Raw genomic sequence first — 23,099 nt, 5'->3', positions numbered from 1 at the left:
TATGCCTATATAAATCTATATGTGCATTTATAAATCTATGGCATATTTCTCTATAAATCTATAAGTATATATAAATCTATATGTATATGTATAAATCGATATATAGTCTATGCCTATATAAACCTATACGTGTATATCTAAATCTATAGTATGTGTATATATAAATCTACATGAGTATATCTAAATCTATAGCATATGATTATATAAATCTATAAGTATATGTATGAATCTATAGTATATGTCTACATAAATCTATATTGTATTTATAAATCTATGGCATATTTCTATATAAAATTATAAGTATATATAAATCTATATGTGTATGTATAAATCTATATAGCATATGCTTAAACAAACCTATATGTATATATAGAAATCTATAGCATATGTCTTTATAAATCTATAAGTATATATATGAGTCTATAGCATATGCCTATATAAATCTATAAGTGTATTTATAAATCTATAAGTACATATAAATCTATAAGTATATATAAATCTATATGTGTATGTATAAATTGATATAGTATATGCCTATATAAACCTATATATAAAAATCTATAGCATATATCTATATAAATCTATATGTGTATGCATAAATCTATACAGTATACATAAACCTATACATGCCTATATAAATCTATAGCACATGCCTTTATAAATCTATAAGTGTATATATAAATCTATAGCACATGCCTTTATAAATCTATATGTGTATATATAAATCTATAGCATATGCCTATATATAGCTATATGTGTATTATTTAAACCTATAGCATATGCCTATATAAATCTATAGTAATATATAAATGTAGAGTATATGTATATATGAATATATAGTGTATATATAAAATCATAAATTCATAATTTATAAGTTAAGAACCCCTAGACTAGAGGAAATCAAAGGTACCGTTCAGCTCTGAGAGTCTATATAACTTGAAGTGGGGGTTCTTGGTTACCCCCTGTAGACCCAGAGGGAACAAGGGGATAAGAACTAGAGTGGGAGTGACTTGGGGCCAATACTGCCCCTCTCTTGTTGCAAAAAGGTGATGGGGTGGGGGGAACGAGGCCCATTTAGGGAGGGAGATTAACAAGTTTTTCCCCAGCAGCTACTCTGCTTCTCTCTGCCCTTTGGGGCTTTCCTAGAGGAAAAAAATCCCAAACAAACCTCTTTAGATTGATACACTTGTGTCCCATTACCCCTTCTATCCCAGCTCATATTCCAACAACTTCATTGACTATCTCCATCCTCCTTCCTATCTTGGACAGTGACCCTGACTTGCATGTGATTTCTGTTTCTGGTGATCAGAACCTTTTCTTTTAGGCTCCCTAGTTTCTGTTCTCTGCCCCTGCTCTCAACCTCCTCTCTCCCCTGGGGCTTAGTCATGGTGGGCCACAGGCTTTGGGGAGATCTGGGACAGACCATAAGTCCTATAGCTAGGCCAGATGTTTGCTCCCTGTCCAGGAATCAAAGGCCAGGGGTCACTGGCTCCCTGTGAGGTGGCTAATGAGGTAACAAGGGGGCCTGTGTTCCCAGGGGAGGCAGGAGTTAAGTTTATTAGCCCCTGGAATCCAATTAGTCTTGAAGGGTATGAATCTTTTGGAAGGGGCGGAGTGGGGGAGTGGGGGAGAGGGGTGTGGCTGAGCTGGGTGCTGCAGGCCAGCAGATGTTTACAACTGGTCAGACTTTCTGCTGCCCTGCTTCAGACCCCTTGGTCTGGTGCAGCAAACTTAATCATCTATAGGAGGGATTATGGTTAGATAGCAGAAGGTGTCCCCTGAAGGTGACAGAGGCTTATCTAAAAGATCAAGTTAGGTCAGGACATTGGCAAAGAAAGCCCCGGGAGGGGTAAATAGAGGGTGGATGGACTGATCTCTGGTGGCCCCTGAGAAAATGGCTAAGATAGCTCCTGCTGATCACCACTTCTGATGGTGGCATCACCACTGTTATCTGTCTTCTCCCAGGTGGTTAATCTAAGATGTTTAAAAAACAAACAAACCAGAAATTGGGGGAAAGCTAGGAGTTGAAGGCAGAGGATTATGGACTGAAGGCTGGAAGATCAGGGAGCCCTAGGGGTGAAGAAAACTATTAAAAGTTTTCCTCTCTCTCTCTGTCTCTCTCTGTCTCTCTCTCTCCCCTCCTTATTCACTCTCTCCCTCCCCCTCTGTCTCCCTTTATTTCTCTTTCTCTCTCTCTCCCTTATTCACACACTCTCTCCCTCCCTCTGCCTCTCTCTCTCTCTCTCTCTCTCTCTCTCTCTCTCTCTCTCTCTCCCCCTTATTCACATTCTCCCTCTCCCTCTCTCATTTTTCCTCCACTCCTATGACTGACTGACTCTCCCTCCCCCCTCTCTTCCCTGGCTCCCCACTCCCCCACCCCCTCCGCCTCCTCTTGGCTCCCCAGTGTGTGTACAAGTGTGTTTCTGCCTATCTCTATCCTTTGGCCTGTGTCTCTCTTCATCACTCTCTTATTGCTTCTTCCTATCCTTGTCTTCACATATGTCTGCCCTTGTTTCTGTCCGTTGTGTCTCTCCGTCATTTTCCGAGTCTTGGATGGTTATCTGTCTCTGTTTATCTTTCTCCATCTCTCTTTTTCTTTCATGGGCTTTCCTTCCCAGAGGTGGGATCTGCCGGGGCGGGAAGGAGCCAGGAGACTGATTCCTGTCCTCGCTTCCCTTCTCCCTCCACAGGGTCATACGATCTCCCCTACCTTCCTTCTAGTCACCTCCCTCTCTGAATCTTACCTGCCCTTCAAGGCCTGGCTCAGATTCTAGTGCCTTCAGGAAGCCTTCCGTGACTGTTGCAGCCATATGGCTCTCTCCTTTCTCTGGCCCCTCGAGCACTTAGCATCTGAGCCACACACTCTCTGTCCTTGATCACATACTGTCCTGTTTTATTCTCTAATGGCTTCCTGCACCTGAATCTCCTGCTCTTCAATCAGACTGTGAGTTCCCCAGAGGGAGGGATGGAGGCTGCTCCTTCCTTCTCCCTCTGAGCAGAGCCCAGCCCAAGGGCTTCAGTAGAAATCCCTTAGTAGGAAACCGAGGCCCATAATGGGGAAAAAACTTGCCAGCAGCCACTCTGGGTGGAGGGGAAGCTGCTGAATTTTGGGCATGCACAGATTAGCCTGTGGATGGAATATCTGTGGGGAGCCCGTGAGCCAGGAGGAGGGGGTGGTAGTCAGTGCTAGGGGCAATATAGTGGGGAATCATTCTCATGACTGGAGAGGGAAGGGTAGTATTAGAGTAGGCTTGAACCCTAGGAAACACTCCCAGTTATAGCAAGCAGAAAAGAGCCAAAGTGAACACTAGTAGGGCTTTGGGGTATATGTGTATGTGTGTGAGAGAGAGAAATATCATGGGCTCAGACAATGTGAGCCTTTTTTGGGAGACCAAAGCAGCCTTAGCATCAGTATTCTTGCTTGGACCTGCCTCCCCCAGGAAGCCCTCCTGGGTTGTTTCCAAAGCTCTCTCCTGGCTTAAGGCCCCCGCTCCCAGCCCCTGATGATTGATGAACTGGTAGGGGGAGTGGAGGGGCCAGGGTATCCACCCCCACTCCCCAGGGACCCACCCCAACCCCTTAGCAGCTGCCGCCGTTGTTTCATTTAGCAGGTGAACAGAGAGGAGCTTCCCCTGTGTCGGTTTGTTGTTTTTCTTTAATTAAACATCTGGAGTTTCTGGCCAGGGTCTGGGATGCTTCATGGACCCTTTGCTGACAGGTTCCCCCTCCCCCTGTACTCCCCTCCTAGAAGCAGGGGCTCCCTCTCCTCCCTCTCTGCCCTGGGGGGGGGAGCCTTTGGTCTGAGAGGGATCATCCAACTCCTGCTCTTGGGGAGTCCCTCATTTTGGGGGGCTGGGAAACTCAGGCCCCCCCCTTCCAGTAGCCTGTGCTCTGGAGTGGAGAGAGGTACTGCTCCTTCTCTGGAAGAGCCCCAGGTCTGGGGGTTGGGGAGGTGGGGGAGTCCTGAGCCTGAGGGAGAGACACGCTTTCCTTGCCCTTAAGGAGCCCTCGGTTGGAGCGGGGAGGGGGTCTGGGCTGGGGGACAGACTACACGTATACAGAACTACAGCTGAGGGGGATGGAGACGGAGCTGCCGAGGCACGGCAGAGGTCACCTTCTCCAGCGTTTCCTGTGAGGGAGGGCATCGTGGTGCCGTGCCAATGCCGCTGACTTTGGAGGCAGGACCTATGTTCTAATCTCGGCTTGGCTGCTAACTACCTGGGTGACCTTGGCCAGATCTGCCGGCTCCGGGCCTCAGTTTCCTAATGAGGGGTTTTCTCTGGATGATTCCTCAGATTCCTTCTGCCTTGAAATTCCATAATCTTATGCCTGGGGTGAGGAGTTGGGAATGGAGTGGGGGGAAGGGGCCGAGCTCTCATCCCCATTCCTCTCTCTTTCTGTCCCTCCGTCTGTCTTTCTGGCTGACTCCGTCCCTGTCTCCTCCCCCACAGCTGGGGGCTTGGCTGAACTCCAGTAACCCCATTAAGGAGGCCTCTGGCCTCTTCCCTCCCCCCTCTCCCCAATCGATACAGCCGGTTCCCTTTCCGGCTTTACCCATGCAGAGGGGAGCTGTCTCAGGGGAGAGAGGGCTTGTATGGAACTACAGCCATGGGCACAACCCCTTGGCCTCAGGCTGGGCACCCCCATGACCCGGGGACCCAGGTCTCCCTAGAAGAAAAGTTCCCATTCCCCCTTCCAGCATGGAACAATTATGCATCCAGAGAGCCCAGTGTTGAAGTAACTGCATGTCGGGATTAGCGTGCATCTTGCAATCCGTGTAGCTGCAGGGATAGTTATGGGATACCAGATCCAGAGCTGAAAAGGCTCTGGAGGCTAGTGGGGCCAACCACCTTATTTTATGATTGGCCCAAGGTCACAAATTGAGTGAATTTCAACCCAGAATTTGAATCCAGGCCTTCCTGACTTTCTATCCAACACTCTTTCCTATCCAGTGTTCCAGTGTATTATTTATGGCTTGTCCAGATTATATGTGTATTGGCTTAGGAGTGCATTACCATGGACAACTGCCTTTATATCAGATAGGGAAGGAGAGAGATAAGCAGACCTAAAGACTTCGCCAGGGCCTCTGCATAGACCATATGGTCCATTGCACTACTCTTAGGCAGGGAAAAGGAAGTTACTTCTTCCTTTTAGAAACTAGCAACTCAGTTACTAGTTCTCTCAGCACTCAATGGATATTTGAAGACCAGAGTCTGGTCTGAAGACTCTTATTTGGGTAGGGATTTGGGGACAGTCCTTGGGATTTTAGGTCCTGGAGGAGAGGGCTCCTTTCTCTCATTGCTGGCCATGAATCAGATGTAATCTCCAAACAGTTATCTCGCAGATAGACCGGAAGAGAGAGAGAGTCCCATCCCTCTCCCTTCACCTCATTTCCACTTTTGCTCTGTGTCCCTGGTTTCCCTCTTTCACTTCCTTTGTCTTTATGGTAATGACAGCTGGCATTTATATAGTGCTTTATATAATTAGCTCTTCTGATTCTTAATTGCCTTTTGAGGTAGGTATTATAGTATCATAATCCCCATTTTAAAGATGAGGAAAATGAGGCTTAGAGAAATTAAATTTCTTGCCTGGGGTTGTGCAACTGGTAAGAGACAGCATTCAAACTCTGGTTTCTTTAAACAATCTCTATCCATCTTTCTTCTCATCTCCCTCTTTCTCTTCTTTTCTTTTCCTTCTGTTTTTGATATAAAACACACTAATAGAGGATAAGGGAAATAGGCTAGACAAAGGCACAGAACAAGATCTGAGGTTCTTAGTGGACTCCAAACTTGTTTTGAGCCAGCGTCGTAGCCAAAATATTGCAGTCAAAACAGCTCATTCAGTCTTAGGATGTAGTAATAGACCCATCATGTTTAGGATAAGATCAGACATCTGGAATGTTGAGCTCAGTTCTAGAAGCCATGTTTTAGGAAGGATGTTGGCAAATTGGAATGGCAGAGGAGAGCAACCAGGGTGATGAGAGGAATGGTTGAGGGAATTAGGGATCTCAGTCTGTAGAACAGAAGACTTCAGGCTGGGGCAGGACACAGTGTGGCAGTCAGCTTTAAGTATTTGAAGGACTATTATATATGAAAAAGAGATTAGATGTGTTCATTTGGCTCTAGAGAACAGAACTAGGAGCAGTGAGTGGAATTACAGAGAGGCATGCTTCATGTTTATATGAGTAAATATTCTTTAACCATCTGAGTTATCCCAAAGTGTAATGATGGGCTACCTTGAGTGGGAGGGAGAGTGTACCACTGGGAAGTGAAAACAGGGCTTGGGCTCCTACTTGCTTATATGTATGACCTTGGGTGAGCCCTTTAACCTTAACCTCTCTGGAACTCAGCTCCCTCCTTGGTAAAATCAGGAAACTGGGCTCAATGCCCTTTGAGCTTCCTTCCAACAAAGTCTGGATACCGATCCATAATATTGTAATCCAATGTATAACACAGTGCTTGGCACATATTTAGAGCTTCATAAATGTTTTTTTTTTTTCATTCATTTATTGTCACTAGAGGCTTCAAGTGCAAGGTGGATCCGCTTGTCCAGGAAACTCCTTGTTGGTTGAAATGGCTTCTGTGATTCTGAGGGTTGGACTGGAAGTTAGGAGACCTATGGTCTAATGCCTGGTTCTGTCACTTAATATCTGGGTGATCTTACTAGACCTCAGTTTCCTCATATGTAAAATGGGGATGATAATAGTACCTGCCCTGCTTATCTCATAGGGTTGTTGTTAGGTTCAAAGGAGATAATATATATGATTGTGCTTTGAAAAGTAAAAAAATAAAACAAAACTGCAGTACAACTGCAGGGCCATGACCATTTATTTCTGGCTTTACTCTCCCACTGAAGGCAAAGGGAGATCATCAACAATGCAGCAGGTAGAACGGTGGCCACTTTGAATTCAGGATGGAATTGAGGAAGGGAAGCAATGTATAGGTGCAAGCTTCAGAGACCAAAGAGATGATGGATGAATGGGGTCTTCTTTGGGGCCACTCAGCTTCTTTCCCTTCTCCTCCCCCCACTTTATTGTGGGTCCAGACACTGCTGCCACCTTGTGGCCACTAGAGTATGGTCACTGTAGTGAGATGGGTGCTGGGTGGGGGGGAGAGCTGTGAACCTTCATAGAAAAGGGGATTGCCAACAAACGACTAGGCCTCCCCAGCCCGGGGACCGGAAGGGTAGGGGATAGCGAGATGAGTGTTGCCTCAGACTGATCCCGAAGGTGCTAAATCAAAGCCTGCCCCCCATCCCCTTTTTCCTCTCTTCCCCCCAGTGCCACCCCGAGAGCCTGTCCTCAACTGTCGCTCCAACAGCTACCCCAAGGGATTCTACTGCAGCTGGCACTTGCCTACACCCACATACATACCCAACACCTTCAATGTGACAGTTCTGTAAGTGACTCTGCCTCTATTCCTGGGAAGCAGCCTGGGAGTCTGAGGAGGGCAAGGACAGAGTAGATGGGTTGGGAGCTTGTCTGGAGTTCATCTGGGAAGGCTTCCTGTAGGAGAAAGTCTAGAGTTTCAGGCTGAAAAGAAGGGAGGGGCAAGGTAGGAGGGTTCCTGAGTAATAGATTGTCTTTGTCCTCCTTGGTCTCTTTCACCTCCTTTCTTCCTTCTACCCCCTCTCCTTGGGTAGACATGGCTCCAAACTGTTAGGCTGTGAGAAGGACCCAGCCCCCAAGAACCGGTGTCATATCCGATATACACATCTCTTCTCTACGGTGAAGTACAAGGTCACCCTGACGGTCACCAATGCCCTGGGGCACAACTCCACAGCCATCACCTTCGATGAGTTCACCATAGGTAAGGTGTGGGCATGAAGACAAAGACTCAGGCTGGGGGATTCATCTACCACCATTCTTTAAGAGGATGGACTGACAAGGGCAACTAAATGGCTCAGAGAATAGAGAGCCAGACCTGGAGATGGGAAGTCCTGGGTTCAAATCCAATCTCAGATACATCCTAGCTGTGAGACCCTGAGCAAGTTACTTAAACCCCAATACTGTTCTTCTGCCTTGGAACTTGATCCTTAATATTGATTCTAAGACAGAAGGTATGGGTTAAAAAAAAAAGACTATAGAGTGACTGTGTAGTCAGAGTAGGGTCAATTAGTACTGGCTTCTCAGTGGAGGGAAGTCTTGAACTAGATTCTGACAGTGAGAAACATAGATAGAAAAATGGGTCAGTGTGAGCTTTGGCATGAGCACATGCCTTACCATGGACCCACGTGCATTCAGTGGTTAGCTGCCACCGGTGGTTGGTGATGCTGGTGGCTTCTTTAGCTCTCTCCAGTTTGGGCTGTCCCTTCCTAGATTTCCCAGAGGCAGGTAATTAACTGCCCATTATCTCCTTTAGCTGGGGAAATCATTACCTCCATCATTAACAGCCTACTGCTCCAACACACTCAATAAACACCGGTGCCCTCTAGAGCAGCCGCCCGTGCTGCTACTTTGACTTGGCCCACCAGGTTTTCCCTGAAAACAGAGAGAACCAGTTTGAGTGCCTTTTCTGAAAGCAACAGTTTAACAAGGGCTGGAAATCAGACTATCCGGGTCCTGTCCTAAAGTGTTCCCCAATCAGTCCTATAAAGAATGCTGCACTCAGGAGAACCTCCCAGCATCCACCTTTAGGGAGTCCTCATTGTGAGGGTCACAGTCTGGCTTCCAAGGCTTCTAGCCTTCCAGGACCCCCCTCAGTGTTCCTTTTGAGATCATTTTGGGGATTCTCTAAATTCTCAGGACCTTCGATCTGTCCTCATCCTAGGAACCACCCAAGATTATGTCCCTTCATTGCCCCTATATTTTCAGCCTCACTTGGCTCCACCAGAGCCCCAAGAATTTTCTCAGGACTGCCTCCCCTTCCCAGGCCTCAGGGTCTCCCCCAGAGCACTGTTTCAGAGGTCTGCTCCTGTACTCCCTGGCAAAGGATGCCGAGATATACCTGGTGTGGGAGGGGGATGATGAGCTCTGCCTCCATTTACCTTCCTGAGGTTTTCAGTGGGAACCAGACTTGCCACAGATGACAACCATGTCTGAAACCATGTTCTGTCTCAGACTGGGGGCTCCTTGAAGGTAGGAGCCAGTTCTTTCCTCAGATGACCCATTAGGGGTCTTGGGCTGATTTAACTGCCCTGGTAAAGGTGCCCAGTTCTCAAGCTCTCATTCATTGGGATGTTGTTCCGCTTGTGTCCCATGCCCCCTACTTTGCTGACTTCAAGGACCTGCTGATATACTCTTTCCGTGTGGGCAGGGGGATGAATGAATTGACCCTGAGATCCCTGAACCTGACTGCATTCTGGGTGGGAAGAAGAGTGGAGGTGCTGGATGAAGGCAGAGCTGAGGGCTATTATGCAGAACAGCTGCAGCCCCCGCCCCCAACCCCAGCCCCTTCCACCCAACTTAATGGCTTCCTTAAGTTTCGGGTGATGAATGAGGTGTCAGAGCAAGAGACAGGGCTGGGATAGGCGCCTCTCCTACCCCTCCCTGGCCTCCTCACTCCAGACCTCCTCTGTCTCCCCTGGGCTCCCCTCCCCCATCTGTCCTGTCCCTCCCAGATCCCACTCTGGTCTCCTCCCATCCTGACCCTAAAGTACCCCTCCACCTCCTTCTGTCCTGTCTTGTTCGTCCCATAGGTCTTCCCCTCCCATCCTTACCCTATCCCTCCAACCCTTTACCCCAGTTTCCTTTCTTCCATACTCAGACCTATCTCTTCCAGCCTTTCTTCTCTATTCTTCCTTGTCTGTCCTAGGCTTTTCACTTTTCCTCTCACCTCCTCCCGGTTTGTGCTTCCTCTCTGCAGACCCTACTGGGCTCCCTTCACCCATCCCTCTTTTCTCTAAACCTTTTTTTTTTTTTTAAACCACTTCTAATCTCAGTCTGGCCTGTCCCATCGTCTTCAGACCCTCTCCTTTTTCAGCCTTCCTCAATCTTGGTTCTTTTCTCTCATCCCAAATCTGCTCTCAACTTCTTCCCATCCAGTTCCCATCTCCCCTAGACTAGAGATCCCTCTGAGTTGTCCCTTGAACACTCTAATCTTGGCCTCAATCTTGTAACTAGAACCCTAGTGGAGGACAAAGTAGACTTCAGTCCTTGACCCCCAGCCTCCTTGCTGGTCCCAGGCCAGAGGGACAGTCACTCTGGGGGCTGTGAAGTGGAGAAAGGCCATAGAGGGAAGGGTATACCCTTTTAATCTATCTTGAGGGGCAAAGACCTGATGGAGGTGAACCCCTGCTTCCCCAGGCTGAAGCAGACTTTATTAGTATTTCTCTTAGAGTGAACCGTGTAGGTGCAGTCCTGCTTAGCAGATAGGCAGACCCCGAGATGATTGGTAGGGATGAGTCACCTCAATGAATCGGGTGATGGTGGTGACGATGAGAATGGGGATGATGGATATGGGGACGATGTTAGTGTCAAGGTTGATGATGGCGTTGGTGGTATGTTTTTTCCAAACAGTGAAGCCAGATCCTCCAGAGAATGTTGTGGCCCGGCCTGTACCTAGCAGCCCTCGACGCCTGGAGGTGACCTGGCAGACACCCTCCTCCTGGCCTGATCCTGAGTCATTCCCTCTTAAGTTCTTCCTTCGATACCGGCCACTGATCCTTGACCAGTGGCAACACGTAAGTCTGTCTCTGCCTTTGGAGGTGTGAATGTGGGGAAGGGCACCTACTCTACATGCTTTCAGAAGACAAACATCCATTGGTTCTGGAGGCTTCCATTCCTTCTCTTCCAGACCCTAAATATATCAGGGTCCAATAGAGGAGGCAAGGAAGGGAAATTGAGGTACTAGGTGGGGAGATTGAGCTTCCAGCCAAGCGGGGACTCATTCCTGACACCCACTACTTAACTAGTTTCTTGCTCCTTCCCAGATTGAACATTTTATGGAACAAGAGAAGGGAATTTGGAACAGATTAACCTCATTTCTCTCTAATCTTAGCCTTACTCTTTTAAAAAACAATTGGAGAGGAGGCGTTAAGTTGATTCTTTCTTGTGGTCACCATGGAAGGGGGAGGGGCAGCAAAGTATGTCGGGAAGCATCCTGGGACTAGGAGCCAGGACACCTGGGTTCTAATCCTGGTCTTACCAGTAACTCATTGTGTGATCCTCAACTATGCATTTCCCTTCCATGGGCCTCTGTTTCCTCATCTGTAAAATGAAGAAGTTAAACTAAATGATTTCTGAGGTTCCTTCCAGCTCAGACATTTATGACTCGAATATAATCAACGAATATTCAGAAAGTGCTTCCTGTGTGCCTAGCCCTGGGCCCAGCTGGGCTGTGAGGGAGACAGAAGAAGGAATAGCCACAGGCCTTCAAGAGGTCATTGTCTGGTTGGGGAGGTGACTTACCCAGACCGCACTGAGACAGTCTGTAATAACTAGATGGGTCACTCAGGCCGCAAGAAGGGCATTTGGTCGAGGCTGGAGGAGAGGAGACCGGAGCTGGACCCTGAAAAGTTGGCAGGATTCTGATCAGGAAGATTGGGATGATTGGGGCAGGGGTCCAAGACAGGGGCAGCTAAGTGAGCAAAGGTAAGAGTGGTGTGAGTGTGTGGTGTTAGGGATGGTGAGGAGATAGGCCTGGCCAGAGTGGGGGGTTCAAATGTGTGGTGGGGGCGGGAAGAAATGTGTGGGGGGAAGGCAGGACAGCTGTGCTCCGAATTTCCTGGCTACCACCCGGGCCGCTGGGACGTGCGCTCAGCCGTGCCTTGCTGTGTCCAGGCTGAACGCACCGCCCTCCCTTTCCCCCCAACCCAGGGAATATGGCCTGCAATTCACATCATTTCGGGGCAAATGCACATCTGTATTTCTTTCGACATCATATCCAGTCCTGTGGAAACAGAGAACAGAGAAAACCCACACACATACACACACACACACACACACACACACACACACACACATGCACACGACACAAGAGAGAAGAAAGACGTTCTTCCCTAATCCCCTATTCCTGGGAAAAGGAGAATCGTTTTTCCATATTTTTGTCATGGGAAGCACTCACTCAGATGGAAAGGAATTTAAGGCTTGGAGCACTGGCTCCTTCACACCCTGAGATCCTGAGTGCAAGTCTTGCTGGCATTTCTGGACCATCCAGATTTCCCTTTTCGGCCCCCCCCACCATCCCTCATAGAACCCTCAATCTGAGAGAGAAACATCCCTTTATTTGAAGAGTCGTTGGTTTGAGGAGAAGACAAAAGGTCAGTCTTTGGGGAACCCCTGGTCTGAAGGGGATATAAGCTTATTTTGGGTATTCCCTGCCATAAGGGGCAGATGTCCTTGTCTGAAGCGAGGGATAAGACTCTAGCCTTCTTGGAATCTCTTCTCGATGTGAGGAAGCTCCTGGCCCGATGTGGGAGAAATACTCTTGCCCTGTTCCTGGCAAACCTCAGGTCTAGACATGGACTTACCCTTCAATGACCCCCAATTTGAGAGAAAGATGGGTCCCCGTGGGTCTAAGGCTTAGGGACACGAAATATAAATGGGGACAAATTTATGGACAGCTTCACAGGGTGTGTATAAGGGGTTTACCCCCTTGAGAGGGCTGGGGGTGAATTTGTAGAGTTCTGCGAAAAGAGGATTTCTAGTTGGATTTGGATGGTGCATCCAGATTGGTAGAGGGAAGAGGGTAAGGTGAGCCTATGAGAAGGGTCAGAGGTGGGGGTAATGGAATCTCAAGGTGGTGGAGAGAAAGAAATAATGGCTTTTGGTTTTTCCCTATAAGCTCTTATGTTGATGACCCAGGACAATATTTTCAAGGAGAGCAGTGCAGGATTGGTAGAGTTGTTGGGGGGAAGGAGAAGTGATGCTAAATGGAGGATCCCCATTGGTGTGTTCAGGATATGAGTGTACAGAGGATACGTGTAGGGGTGCAAGTCCCGCAGGACACTGATCACAGCACAGGGAGAACGCTGGTGAGGATCACGCAGGGTATGTGTGGCTAGTCTCTGAGATATACTCAAGATGTGAAAGAGAACTTCAGAGCGTGTGTAGAGGGCCTGAGTTACAGAGAGGATGTGTGTGTGTGTGTGTGTGTGTGTGTGTCACAGAGTGTCTATTGGAAAAGGCCTTTTCATGGCGGGCCCATGACCATTCAAGTTAGTTCAACAAACATTTATTTAGTAAACAACTACTATGTACCAAGTATTATGCTAGACTCTGGGTCTACCAAACAAAAAACCAAATATTAGCCCTTAAGGGGCTTACATTCTGTTGAGTAAAAACAATAGTGCACAAGTAAGTAAATATGAAATAAAAGGCAATTTAAGGGTAAGGAGCACCAGCAGGAGGGTAGGGGGAGTGTGGGGAGCCAGATAAGACCTCTTGTAGGAGGCAAGCAAATTGAGCTGAGCCTCCGAGGGGATGAGGCTTTTTAGGAGGCCAAGGCGAGGTGAGAAAACATTCCAGAAATGGGAAACAGCTTGTACAGAGATAAGGAGATGGGAGCTTGAATGTCATGGACTGAGAGAATGGAGAAGAGAAGCGTGGCCAGAATGTGAGGGGTAATAGGTGTGAAAGCAGCCTGGAAAGGAAGATGAGAGGCGACTTAAGAAAGGGCTTCCAATGCCCGGGCAGAGGTATTTGGATCCTAGAGAACACAGGGAATTGCTGAAATGTCTTGATCGAGAGTAATGTGGTCAAATCCATGTCTTAGGCATGTCAGACTGACAGCTGGGTGAAGGATGGAGAGACTGGAGCCAGGGAAAGCAGCTAGGAGGCTGTTGCAGTATTCTGGGTGTACACAAGAAGGGCTAGGAGAACTACTGTGTGAGTGGGAGAAAGGGGTACAGATAAAAGATAGGGTCCCGATCTGTCAGGGTAGCTAGATGCAGTGAGAGAGTGTGCTGGACCTGGAGTCAAGAAGAATCATCTTCTTGAGTTCAAATCTGGCTGTATGACCCTGGGCAAGTCACTTTACTGTGTTTGCCTCAATTTCTTCATCTGTAAAATGAGCTAGAGAAGAAAATGGCAAACTACTCCAGTATCTCTGCCAAGAAAACTTCCCAAATGGAGTCACAAAGAGTCAGACACAACTGAAAAATGACTAAACAACAAATACAACCTGACCTGTCACCAGAAGGCCTTGGTTATCCATCAGTATCCATCAGAGGGGATGAACCGCTCTGAGATAACTCACATTATTTTCTGATCCCCTTTAAGACTCGTGGCACAAATTTATGTGATGACTAGAGGATCCGTGGAACAGCCTCTGGCTGTCAGGGGTGTCAGGGGTCAGGGTCCAGTCTGTGTCCAGAGTTGGGCCATAGCTAGAATTGATCATCTGTTTGTGGCCAGGGTTGGGGCTCTGACCGTAGCTGTGGCTTGAGGTCACTCAGTGGCCAGGATTAGAGGTTAGGCTGTGACTGGTCATTCTGGCATCAGAGTTAGTGGTTCGGTTATGCTCAACCCAAGTACTGGTTCTGGTTCTGGTCTGAGTGCAGGGATGCTGGAGGCCCATCCAGTATAGAGGGTCACGTTAGCATCTGTCGGAGCCTGGCTGCAGTTGAATCGATCATGTGCCATCTCTGAATTTCATCCAGTCCAACATCCTTATTTTATAGATGAAGAGACCACGGCTTAGAGAGGTTGGTGCTGGAAGGGTCTTAGTCATGGCGGGCCGACATGAGAGCAACAGGATCGTTAAAGTCAATTCAATAAGCATTTATTTAATTAAACACCTACTCTGTGCCGGGCATCATGCCAGATTTTGGGGATATAAACTCTAAAACCAAATAATCCCTTGCCCTGAAGGGGCTTACATTCTATTTGCTATAAACACCATGTACCCAAATCGTACAAAATAAATACAAAATGATTTTGGGGATCAACCTCCTTCCTCCTCTCTTATAATCATGCCCCTGGCTCCCTGAAGTTCCTCCAAAAGGCCAATTCTGTCAAGCTCTGTCCCCCCGGCCCCCTGGACGTTGGGTGTTCGGACCTGGGCCCTGGTGCCAGCCGGGCCCTTTCCTTTCTCCCCCTTTGGCTGGGGCCTGTGCTCTGTCTCCTCGGCTGAGAGCACCGCCCGCCGGCTATCCCCCTCACTCCTCTGGCTTTTAAGTGTGTAACTCGATCCTGGGGCCCTCCTCAGTCCCCCCACCCCCAGGTTTACGGCCAGTCTGGCTAACTCACTCAGATGTTCCCCTAATGGAGTCCTCGCCTGGCAGGCCGCCGTCCCCTAATGCACCGCTAATAATCTGGTTCTGGTTTCATGAGCCCCCCTTACCTCCCCACCCGTTAACGAGCTACAGACGGGGCGGCCACCGAGTGCAAGCACACGGAACGGACACGCACACTCGCTGGTGTCCACATGCTGTGCACACACACACACGCACACACACTAACCAGGAGGGCTCTGGCTTGCACGTGTACATATGTAGAACACATACCTGTGCTCATGGAGTGTGATCTGCAAGCCGTGTGCATGCCCAGGGAAGACACCCCAGGGATGTGCACACACATGGAACATGGTGTGTGAAACATTCTGTGTGTGTGTGGATTTCCACGTATGGACACGTGGATGGACCCTGCTAATGCACGTATGCATGGGCCCAGACTGACCTGATTTATTTGACAGAAGGGTCTTTCCCAAGGGACAAGTCTTCCAGGACAGAGAAGGCGGACTCAAGATGCCAGATCGGTGCCGTCCCTCGTGGAGTCTCCAAATGAATAGAACTCTGCGCCTAGAAGGGACCCCGAGGGAGCCCCTCCTCCTGCCCCCACGCAGGATGGCACCCCTCCAGATAGAATCTCACGGGCTGGCCTTTCCTGCAGCTCCTTTCCCCAAATTTGAGCTGTTTCTCTTTGCTTTGTCTCTCTTCAGTCTATGTGTCCCCCCCCACCTCTGTCAGCCCTTCTCTGTCTCTGCCTGGCTTCATAACCCCCTTCCTCAAGGAGCCTAGGAAGAGAGGGAGATCAGATACTGAGAGGCTCGTTGGGGCGGTAACAGCCACTGTCCTGAGGCAACCCGTGGCCTCCGATGCAGAATCCAGTTTTCCATCAGTCTGAATTCTCTGCCCGATAGTTTTCATCTCTGTCCCTGAGAGTTCTCACTTGGGACCAGAGGGAGGGAAGAAGGGAAGGGAAAGAGGAAAGGAAGAAGGAGGGAAGCCTTTATTAAGTCTACTATTTGCCTTATGCTTCGCTGAGTGCTTTATAGATATTGTCTCATTTGATCTTCACAACCCTGGGAGGAAGGTGCTTTTGTTATCTTCTTACGTTTGAGGAAAATAAGGCAGATAGAGGTTAAATGACTTCTCTAGGGCCACACTGTTATAAAGTGTCTGAAGCTGGATTTGAACTTGGGTCTTCCCCCCTCCACTGCACCACCTAGCTACCTCCGGAGACAGGAGAATGTGAGTCTACGTTCCCTCGCTCTCCTGTGTTGGTTACTGGCCCATTTCTGATTGTTCTGTTCTCGTCAGATTTGGAGGGAAAGGTGATGAGATTAGTTTGGGTCACACTGAACTTGCTTAAGGGTTATTGCTGGAATGTAAGTGTAAGAGTGATAAAAGGAGAAGGAGAGAACAAATGAGTTATCTCTTGAGTAAACGATACTTCTGGTACCAGAGATTAAGAGCCATATTCTGCCATCTTTGGGTTTTGTGGGAAAAATGGAAAAGTATCAAGATGTGAGTGAAGGTAAATAGGAAGGGTGGATGAAGCAGAGGAAGACAAAGTCAGTAGGGGTTAGATTCAGCCCTTGGACTGAGGGACAAACTCTGTCCTGCTCTTGGATTGTGGGAGGGGGTGGGCACTGAACCAGAGCTCTCTTTTCCAATCTTCTGAGCCCCTCCACACAGGGTCAGTCCCCTTTCCTAATTCTGGGGCTCTCCAGAATGGTGATGGCCCATCTGCTACTTTGGAGGCAAAGGAAGGGGAGTGGGGGCTCATGTTGCCAACAGTTCTGAGACTCTACTCCCCTAAGAGTAGGGAAAGATGAGATTTGGAGGGAAGGGCACCTCTCTGAAGAGAGGGAGCATTTCATGCAAGTTATAAAGAAAGCCCTAGATGGAAGGAGAGTAGAGGGTCTCCCAGCGCAGCCCTCAGTGCTATATGACCTTTGCCCTAGACTATTTTTTTTGAGCCCCAGTTATGCTCTTGTTCTAAGTGCAAGGAACCAGGATTAATTTGGCCAAAGAACCCGAATATGAGCAGGAGGTTAGAGTCCCTTTATTTGGTTTTGCTGGCCCCTCTTTCTTCCCTTCAGCCAGGAGGATAGAAGGCTGGTCACTCTCTCTCTTCTCGTAGGGGTGTGCAGGGGTCTCTGAGCTTGGGGAAGTACTCCCAGGGTCTCCCCTTCAGAGACTGGGTCACAGGATTGTAGCACCTGTTTTGAAAGCCTATAACCCTGTTTACAGGATCATCGAACTTTCGAGCTGAAGAAACCTTAGCTATCTAGTCTAATCCCCTCATGTCCCTGAGGTCATGTAAGTCTGCAGCCAGAGTGAAGGTCACCCATGAGGGTGAGAGATTACAGTCTGATTTCTTACAGCTCTCAGGGAAGGGGACCTCAGCCTTCCTCCTCAGGGAAACATCACTCAGTGTCGGCTCCAGCACACAGTGGGGAGTTTAAAAAGAGAGGCATGGTTCTCGGCAGATTTGGAGGGGAAGGTGATTAGTTTGGGGCACATTGAACTTGCTGAGGGTTTTTGATGGACATGTAAGTGTAGGAGTGATAGAAGGAGGAGGAGAGAACAAGTGAGTTGCCTCTTTTTTCTGTTTTATTTATTTTATTTTTGCCAATTACATGTAATGACAAATTTCCACATAAGTTTTCTGAAGTTATAAGATCCAAATTGTCTCCCTCCTTCCCTCCCCTCCTCTGTCCCAGAGCTGGCAAGTAATTTGATCTGGGTTACACATGTATTATCATGCAAAACTTATTTCCATGTTATTTATTTTTGTAAGTAAATAATCTTATAAAACCTAAGCCCCCAAACATAAACCCAAATAAACAAGTGAAATATTGTATGCTTTCCGACTCCAGGTGAGTTACCTCTTGAGTAAACAACTCTTCTGGTACCAGAGGTTGAGAGCCATCTTCTGCCATCTTGGGATTTTGCAAAGCAGATTGCAAAATGCACCCCTGGGATCCTCACCTGAGGTCGGAGGGGGGATATTGTTGGGAATGTCATACCGTGGATTCTACTCAGATGAGGGTTGGACCAGAGTCCAATTCCAGGTTCCCCTACTCTGTGATATCCGGGAAAACTACTGACTCCAAATTGAGAGCTGTGCTCTTCCTCGTCTTTTCTATGGTACACTGGCTGAGGAGTGGCTCCATTCCTGCCCACTTGAACTCAGGGGTAGGACTAGCTCCCATGAACCAATAAACATGGTCCTTGTAGGCTCCCCAAGTAGGGGAGATTCTCAAATTCCTGACAAAAAGGAAGAGAGATGTGTTGCTATATCATTTGGACTCCTTGGGCCAGACACTTATCTCCCCCTGACCCTACACACACACTAGAGACTCACACATTAATAACAAATGCATGCTAAAGCAGCCCCCGTCCCCACCACGTACACCCCCACCCCCAGTGTTAGCATCAGGCTCACCTAATAACACCTAGACTGAATAATGTTGTATGAGGAACAGTTAAGGAAACTGAGGCTCTTTAGCTGAAGGAGAGAAGCCTCAGGGAGGGGCATAATAATGACATGCCACTGTGACCATTTGAAAGAACAAATTCACTTTTTTTTCTTTCTTTCTTTTTTTCTTTTTGCTTGGCCCTAAAATGCAAAATTATCAACAATGAGTGAAAATTACAGAGGCACATTTCAGCTCAATATCATGATCAGAGTGGCTTACAAAAATGGCCATGTGAAATAGTAATCTCCCTATCCCCAGAGTAGCTAAAACAATTCACTTCTATTGTATAAGCACTGGGTGCCAGCCAGACAAAGAGTGAAATGGTTCCTGCCTTCAAGGAATTTAAGTGGCTCAGCGGATAGAGCCCTGGGTCTGGGGTCAGTCCCACCAGTGTTCAAATCCAGCTTTAGTAGTTGTATGACCCTGGGCAAGTCACTCCACCCTTTTTGCCTCAGATTCCTCATCTGTAAAATGAACTGGAGAAGGAAATGACAAACTACTCCAGTATCTTTGCCAAGAAAACCCCAAATGGGGTCATGAAGAGTTGGACACCACTGAAAAATGACTGAACAGTAGCATTATCAAATATAAAATCCTCTGCCTAATCTTTAACACCCTTTATGATCTGGTCCCTTCCTATCTGCAGCCACCTTTTTTTTTTTTTTTTTTTTTTAAACCTTTACCTTCTGTCTTAGAATTGATATTAAGTATTGGTTCCAGGGCAGATAAGGGTTAAGGGCCAGGCGACTGGGGTTAAGTGATTTGCCCAGGGTCACACAGCCATCTTTACAGCCTTTATACCCCTCCCCATAATCTAGGATACAGTGCTATTAAGGTCTTCTTGTTCCACCTCTGACTAGGCATTTTCCCTGGCTATTTCCCTTGCCTAGAATATTTGCCCTCCAGTCCTCTGCCTCTTGACTTTCCTGATTTCCTTCAAGATGCACCTTCAAATTGCACCTTTTACAAGGTATTTCCCACTTCCCCCTCTCCTAGTACCTTCTGAGATCGCCTTCTATTTACTCGGTAGATATCCTCCATGTACATAGTTGTTTCCATGTCATCTCTCCTATTAGACTGAGAGCTTCTTGAGGGCAGAGACTGTTCTTTGTGCCTTCAGTGTTTAGCTCAGTGCCTGACACATTGTTGTTCAGTCACGCCCTACCCTTGGGGACCCTGTAGACCAGCAGCATATCAAGGCTGTCCATGGGCTTTTCTTGGCAAAGATACTGGAGTGGTTTGCAATTTCCTTCTCCAATGGATTAAGACAAACAGTAAAACTTGCCCGGGGTCACACAGCTTACTAGCCAGATTTGAACTTGACTTGAAGTCCACCTTCTCCACTTGAGGCTAGCACATAGTAGGTGCTTAATAAACAGTTGTTGATATTGATGGTTTTCAGGGAAGAGGACCAGTAACAACAGATAATTCCTCCTGAGCCCTGAATATTAGCTTGTCCTGCCAAGAATCTTGCCTGATTTCTCTTGGGGGCCTGCCCAAGTTCAGTCAGGAAGTCAGTTAACAAGCCTTTCTTATCCTGCATCAGGAACCGTGCTAAGTGATGGAGATGCAAAGAGAGGCTCAAAACCTTTCCCTCCCTGGCAGAAAACTAGGACTCCCAGAGTTCTAAACATTGGGTCAAGTTTGCAAATTGAGGTAGGGCAGAGGAAAGACTCCCAGGCATCTCTTCTCGCCCTCCCTTCCCTGTCCCCCTGAATATCACTGTAAGCTCAGTCATGGGCCAGTTTAGTCCAAGTTTAGTCCACTACAGCCAGGGGAAGGGGAGGGGAGGTAGTGGCAGGCCAAGTGCAGGGACTTGGGCCCAGCTTCCCCTGTCCCTCCTCGTTTATGAGCCCCTTTATAGCCATCCCATCGGCAGGTTAATGAGGAAGCAAGTGGCGCTGAGATGAAGCAGAAAGGGGCCTGGAATGGGGGGGGGGTGCTGGGTAGGCAGGGTGGTGCAGTGGGATTAGTGAGTGGTGGTAGCCCAACCTCCCCCTTCCCCCACAAGCAGCCAGATTCTGCTCCCGCCAAAGGCTCCCTTGTAAATGGCCCCCCTCAGCGGCGCTAATGGCTGTAAAGGTCTGTAATGAGAGACGATGGGGGCTTTGGGTGGCCAGAGAGGAAACCCTGGTAAGGGCCGGCGTCCGGCCGGGCACGGCAGGCCATAAAATTAACAGGCTGTAAAAAGGGAAAGGGCATGGAGACAGAGGGAGGCAGCTGGTGGCAGGGAAGGGAGTGGATGGAGAGACTATGGAGGGGAACATCTGGGAGGTCTCCTAAAAGGATGACCTGCAAGAGCAGCGACTGGCTGGTTTAGATCCTGAGGTGGTGGTCTGGGGGTCCAACTAGAATAGGGTTCTGAGCTGTGTCACTTCAGCAGTGGGAGGAAGGATGTATAAGAACACACACTCATCTGTTCTCTTTTATGATTTCAGTCAGGTGGGGGTTTGGGGGTCAGATCATCTTTGGATTGGGATTAGGGGAAGGGGTTGAGATAAGAACATTACTTTACTGGGGATGGTTCTTTTTCCCTTCAATGAAGCCAGGATAAAAAGATTGGGGGGTGGGGTATGTACAGTCAGGGGTTGGGATTAAGGGTCTGTTGTTGGGAAATGGGGAGGGGACCATCTGGGGCCTCTGGTGTGGAAGGAGGGTTGGTGAGGGGTGGAGGTGGGGTTAAAGGGCTGGAGGAAGACAGTATAAAGAATTAGGGAGGGTTATTGGGAAATGGCCAAGAGATCCAGATCCATGGCTCGGGACAGGAGTCAGAGAAACATTTTTTTTTTTTTTTTTTAATCTAGGAAGTTAGAGAAAAGAGGAAGGAGGATGTGGCCACATGTGCCCAATTTGGACTCAGGCAGACCTAGGTTAGAATCCCATCTCAGACATATACTAGCTACAGCTCGTCTGTAAAATGAGGTTGTTGGACTTGACCACCTCTTAGGTTCTTTCTGGTTCTAAATCTAAGATCCTGTGACTAGAGAATACCCCTGACCTCAAAACACTCTTCCCTTCAGTTCACTGACCTCTTGGCCTTCCTCTTTCCTCATCTCCATACATGTACTTGTCTTAATTCTTTCCCAATAGGATGTAAGCTCCTCGAGAGCAGGGACTGTTTCCTTTGTGAGTCTATATCCTCAGAGCACAGAACAAGACCTGGAACAGAGACGTGTCCTAAATGCCTGCTGGGCTGAACTTCTCCATGCTTTCCTCAGGTTGAGCTATCTGATGGCACTACACATACCATCACGGATGCATATGCTGGGAAGGAGTACATCATTCAGGTAGCTGCCAAGGACAATGAAATTGGGACGTGGAGTGACTGGAGTGTGGCGGCCCATGCCACACCGTGGACTGAGGAGCCCAGATACCTTACAACAGAGGCTCAGGCCCCAGGTTAGAATCCTGGGGTCATTCTCCATCCCCCACCTCCTCCAGTGCCCATTGTACTCATGCTGGGACTTTCTCACACCCCTGTATCTGTCCTATCTCCTTTTGTCCATCTGTCAGCTTGCCTATGTAACAGCAAAATCTCTTCCCCTCTCTTCTGCTCCAAATACCCCCATCTCCATCTGTCCCACTATACCCCTTCTTTCATTATTCCCTTAGGCACTTGGTATTCTATTATCTCTTTGTCTATTTCTTTCTCTTCTCTTTCTCTGTTTCTCTTTCTCTCTACCTATCTACCTACCTTCCTACATCTCTCTCTCTTCTTCCTCCCTCCCTCCCTCCCTCCCTATCTTCCTCCCTCCTTCCCTTCCTTCCTATTTATCTATCTATCTATCTATCTATCTATCTATCTATCTATCTATCCATCATTTATCTATCTGCCTGTCCGTCCATCCATCTGTCTGTCTATCTACCTATCTATCTACTTACCTACTACCTATGGAACAGTGTAAATTGCTCATCAAATCAGAATTCTTGGGTTTGAGGTCTAGTTCTACTACTTAGCATCTGGACAACCCTGATCAAATCACTTAACATTTCTAAGCCTCTGTTTCCTTACCTGTAAAATGGGGATAATACACCACTTACTCAGTAAGCTGAGTTTTCGTGAAGAAAATGCTTGTAGGTTTTAAAACACTATATATATGTGAACCATTATCATTCATTCTCTCTCTCTCTCTCTCTCTCTCTCTCTCTCTCTCTCTCTCTCTCTCTCTCTCTCTCTCTCTCTCTCTCTCTCTCTCTCTCTCCTCCCCTATCTCTGTACTATATTCCCTTATCCTCATCTCTGTTTAAAAAACAAACAATTCTATTTCCTCCTGATAGTTTCCATCTCATTCAAAGCCCTTTTGCCAGAGAATTGCCCTTCTTCTTCCCTCCCCATGGCCACCATCCGTATCTGGGAGGGAGGTGTGTTCCCCTGCTTTCCAATGTTCCCAGATTTGGGGGAGTGGAGAATGGGGGAGAATAGGGCTTTGACCATGGAAATGGCTAGCTTTTCCTACGTCCTTCCCACCCTGGTTAGGGTGAAGAGTCCATGGGAAGTGTCCCCCCACTCCC

At 47.9% G+C, this 23,099-nt stretch overlaps 1 protein-coding gene across 1 annotated transcript in view; it reads left to right on the top strand.

The window, feature by feature from the left end:
- Positions 1-22,075, top strand: part of CNTFR (ciliary neurotrophic factor receptor) — a 50,707-nt gene extending 28,632 nt beyond the window's left edge. The window contains exons 3-6 of the mRNA XM_044657249.1: positions 7,280-7,397; positions 7,642-7,808; positions 10,457-10,620; positions 21,806-22,075. Coding sequence (XP_044513184.1) covers positions 7,280-7,397; positions 7,642-7,808; positions 10,457-10,620; positions 21,806-21,991 — 635 coding nt within the window. The 3' untranslated portion in view covers positions 21,992-22,075. The remainder of the gene's footprint in view (positions 1-7,279; positions 7,398-7,641; positions 7,809-10,456; positions 10,621-21,805) is intronic.
- The last annotated feature ends 1,024 nt before the right edge of the window (positions 22,076-23,099 follow it).

This window comes from Gracilinanus agilis, chromosome 1 (assembly GCF_016433145.1).
Source record: "Gracilinanus agilis isolate LMUSP501 chromosome 1, AgileGrace, whole genome shotgun sequence".
Lineage (NCBI taxonomy): Eukaryota > Metazoa > Chordata > Mammalia > Didelphimorphia > Didelphidae > Gracilinanus > Gracilinanus agilis.
Note: the sequence above shows the minus strand (reverse complement) of the source record. Positions and strands in the feature narration are given on the sequence as shown.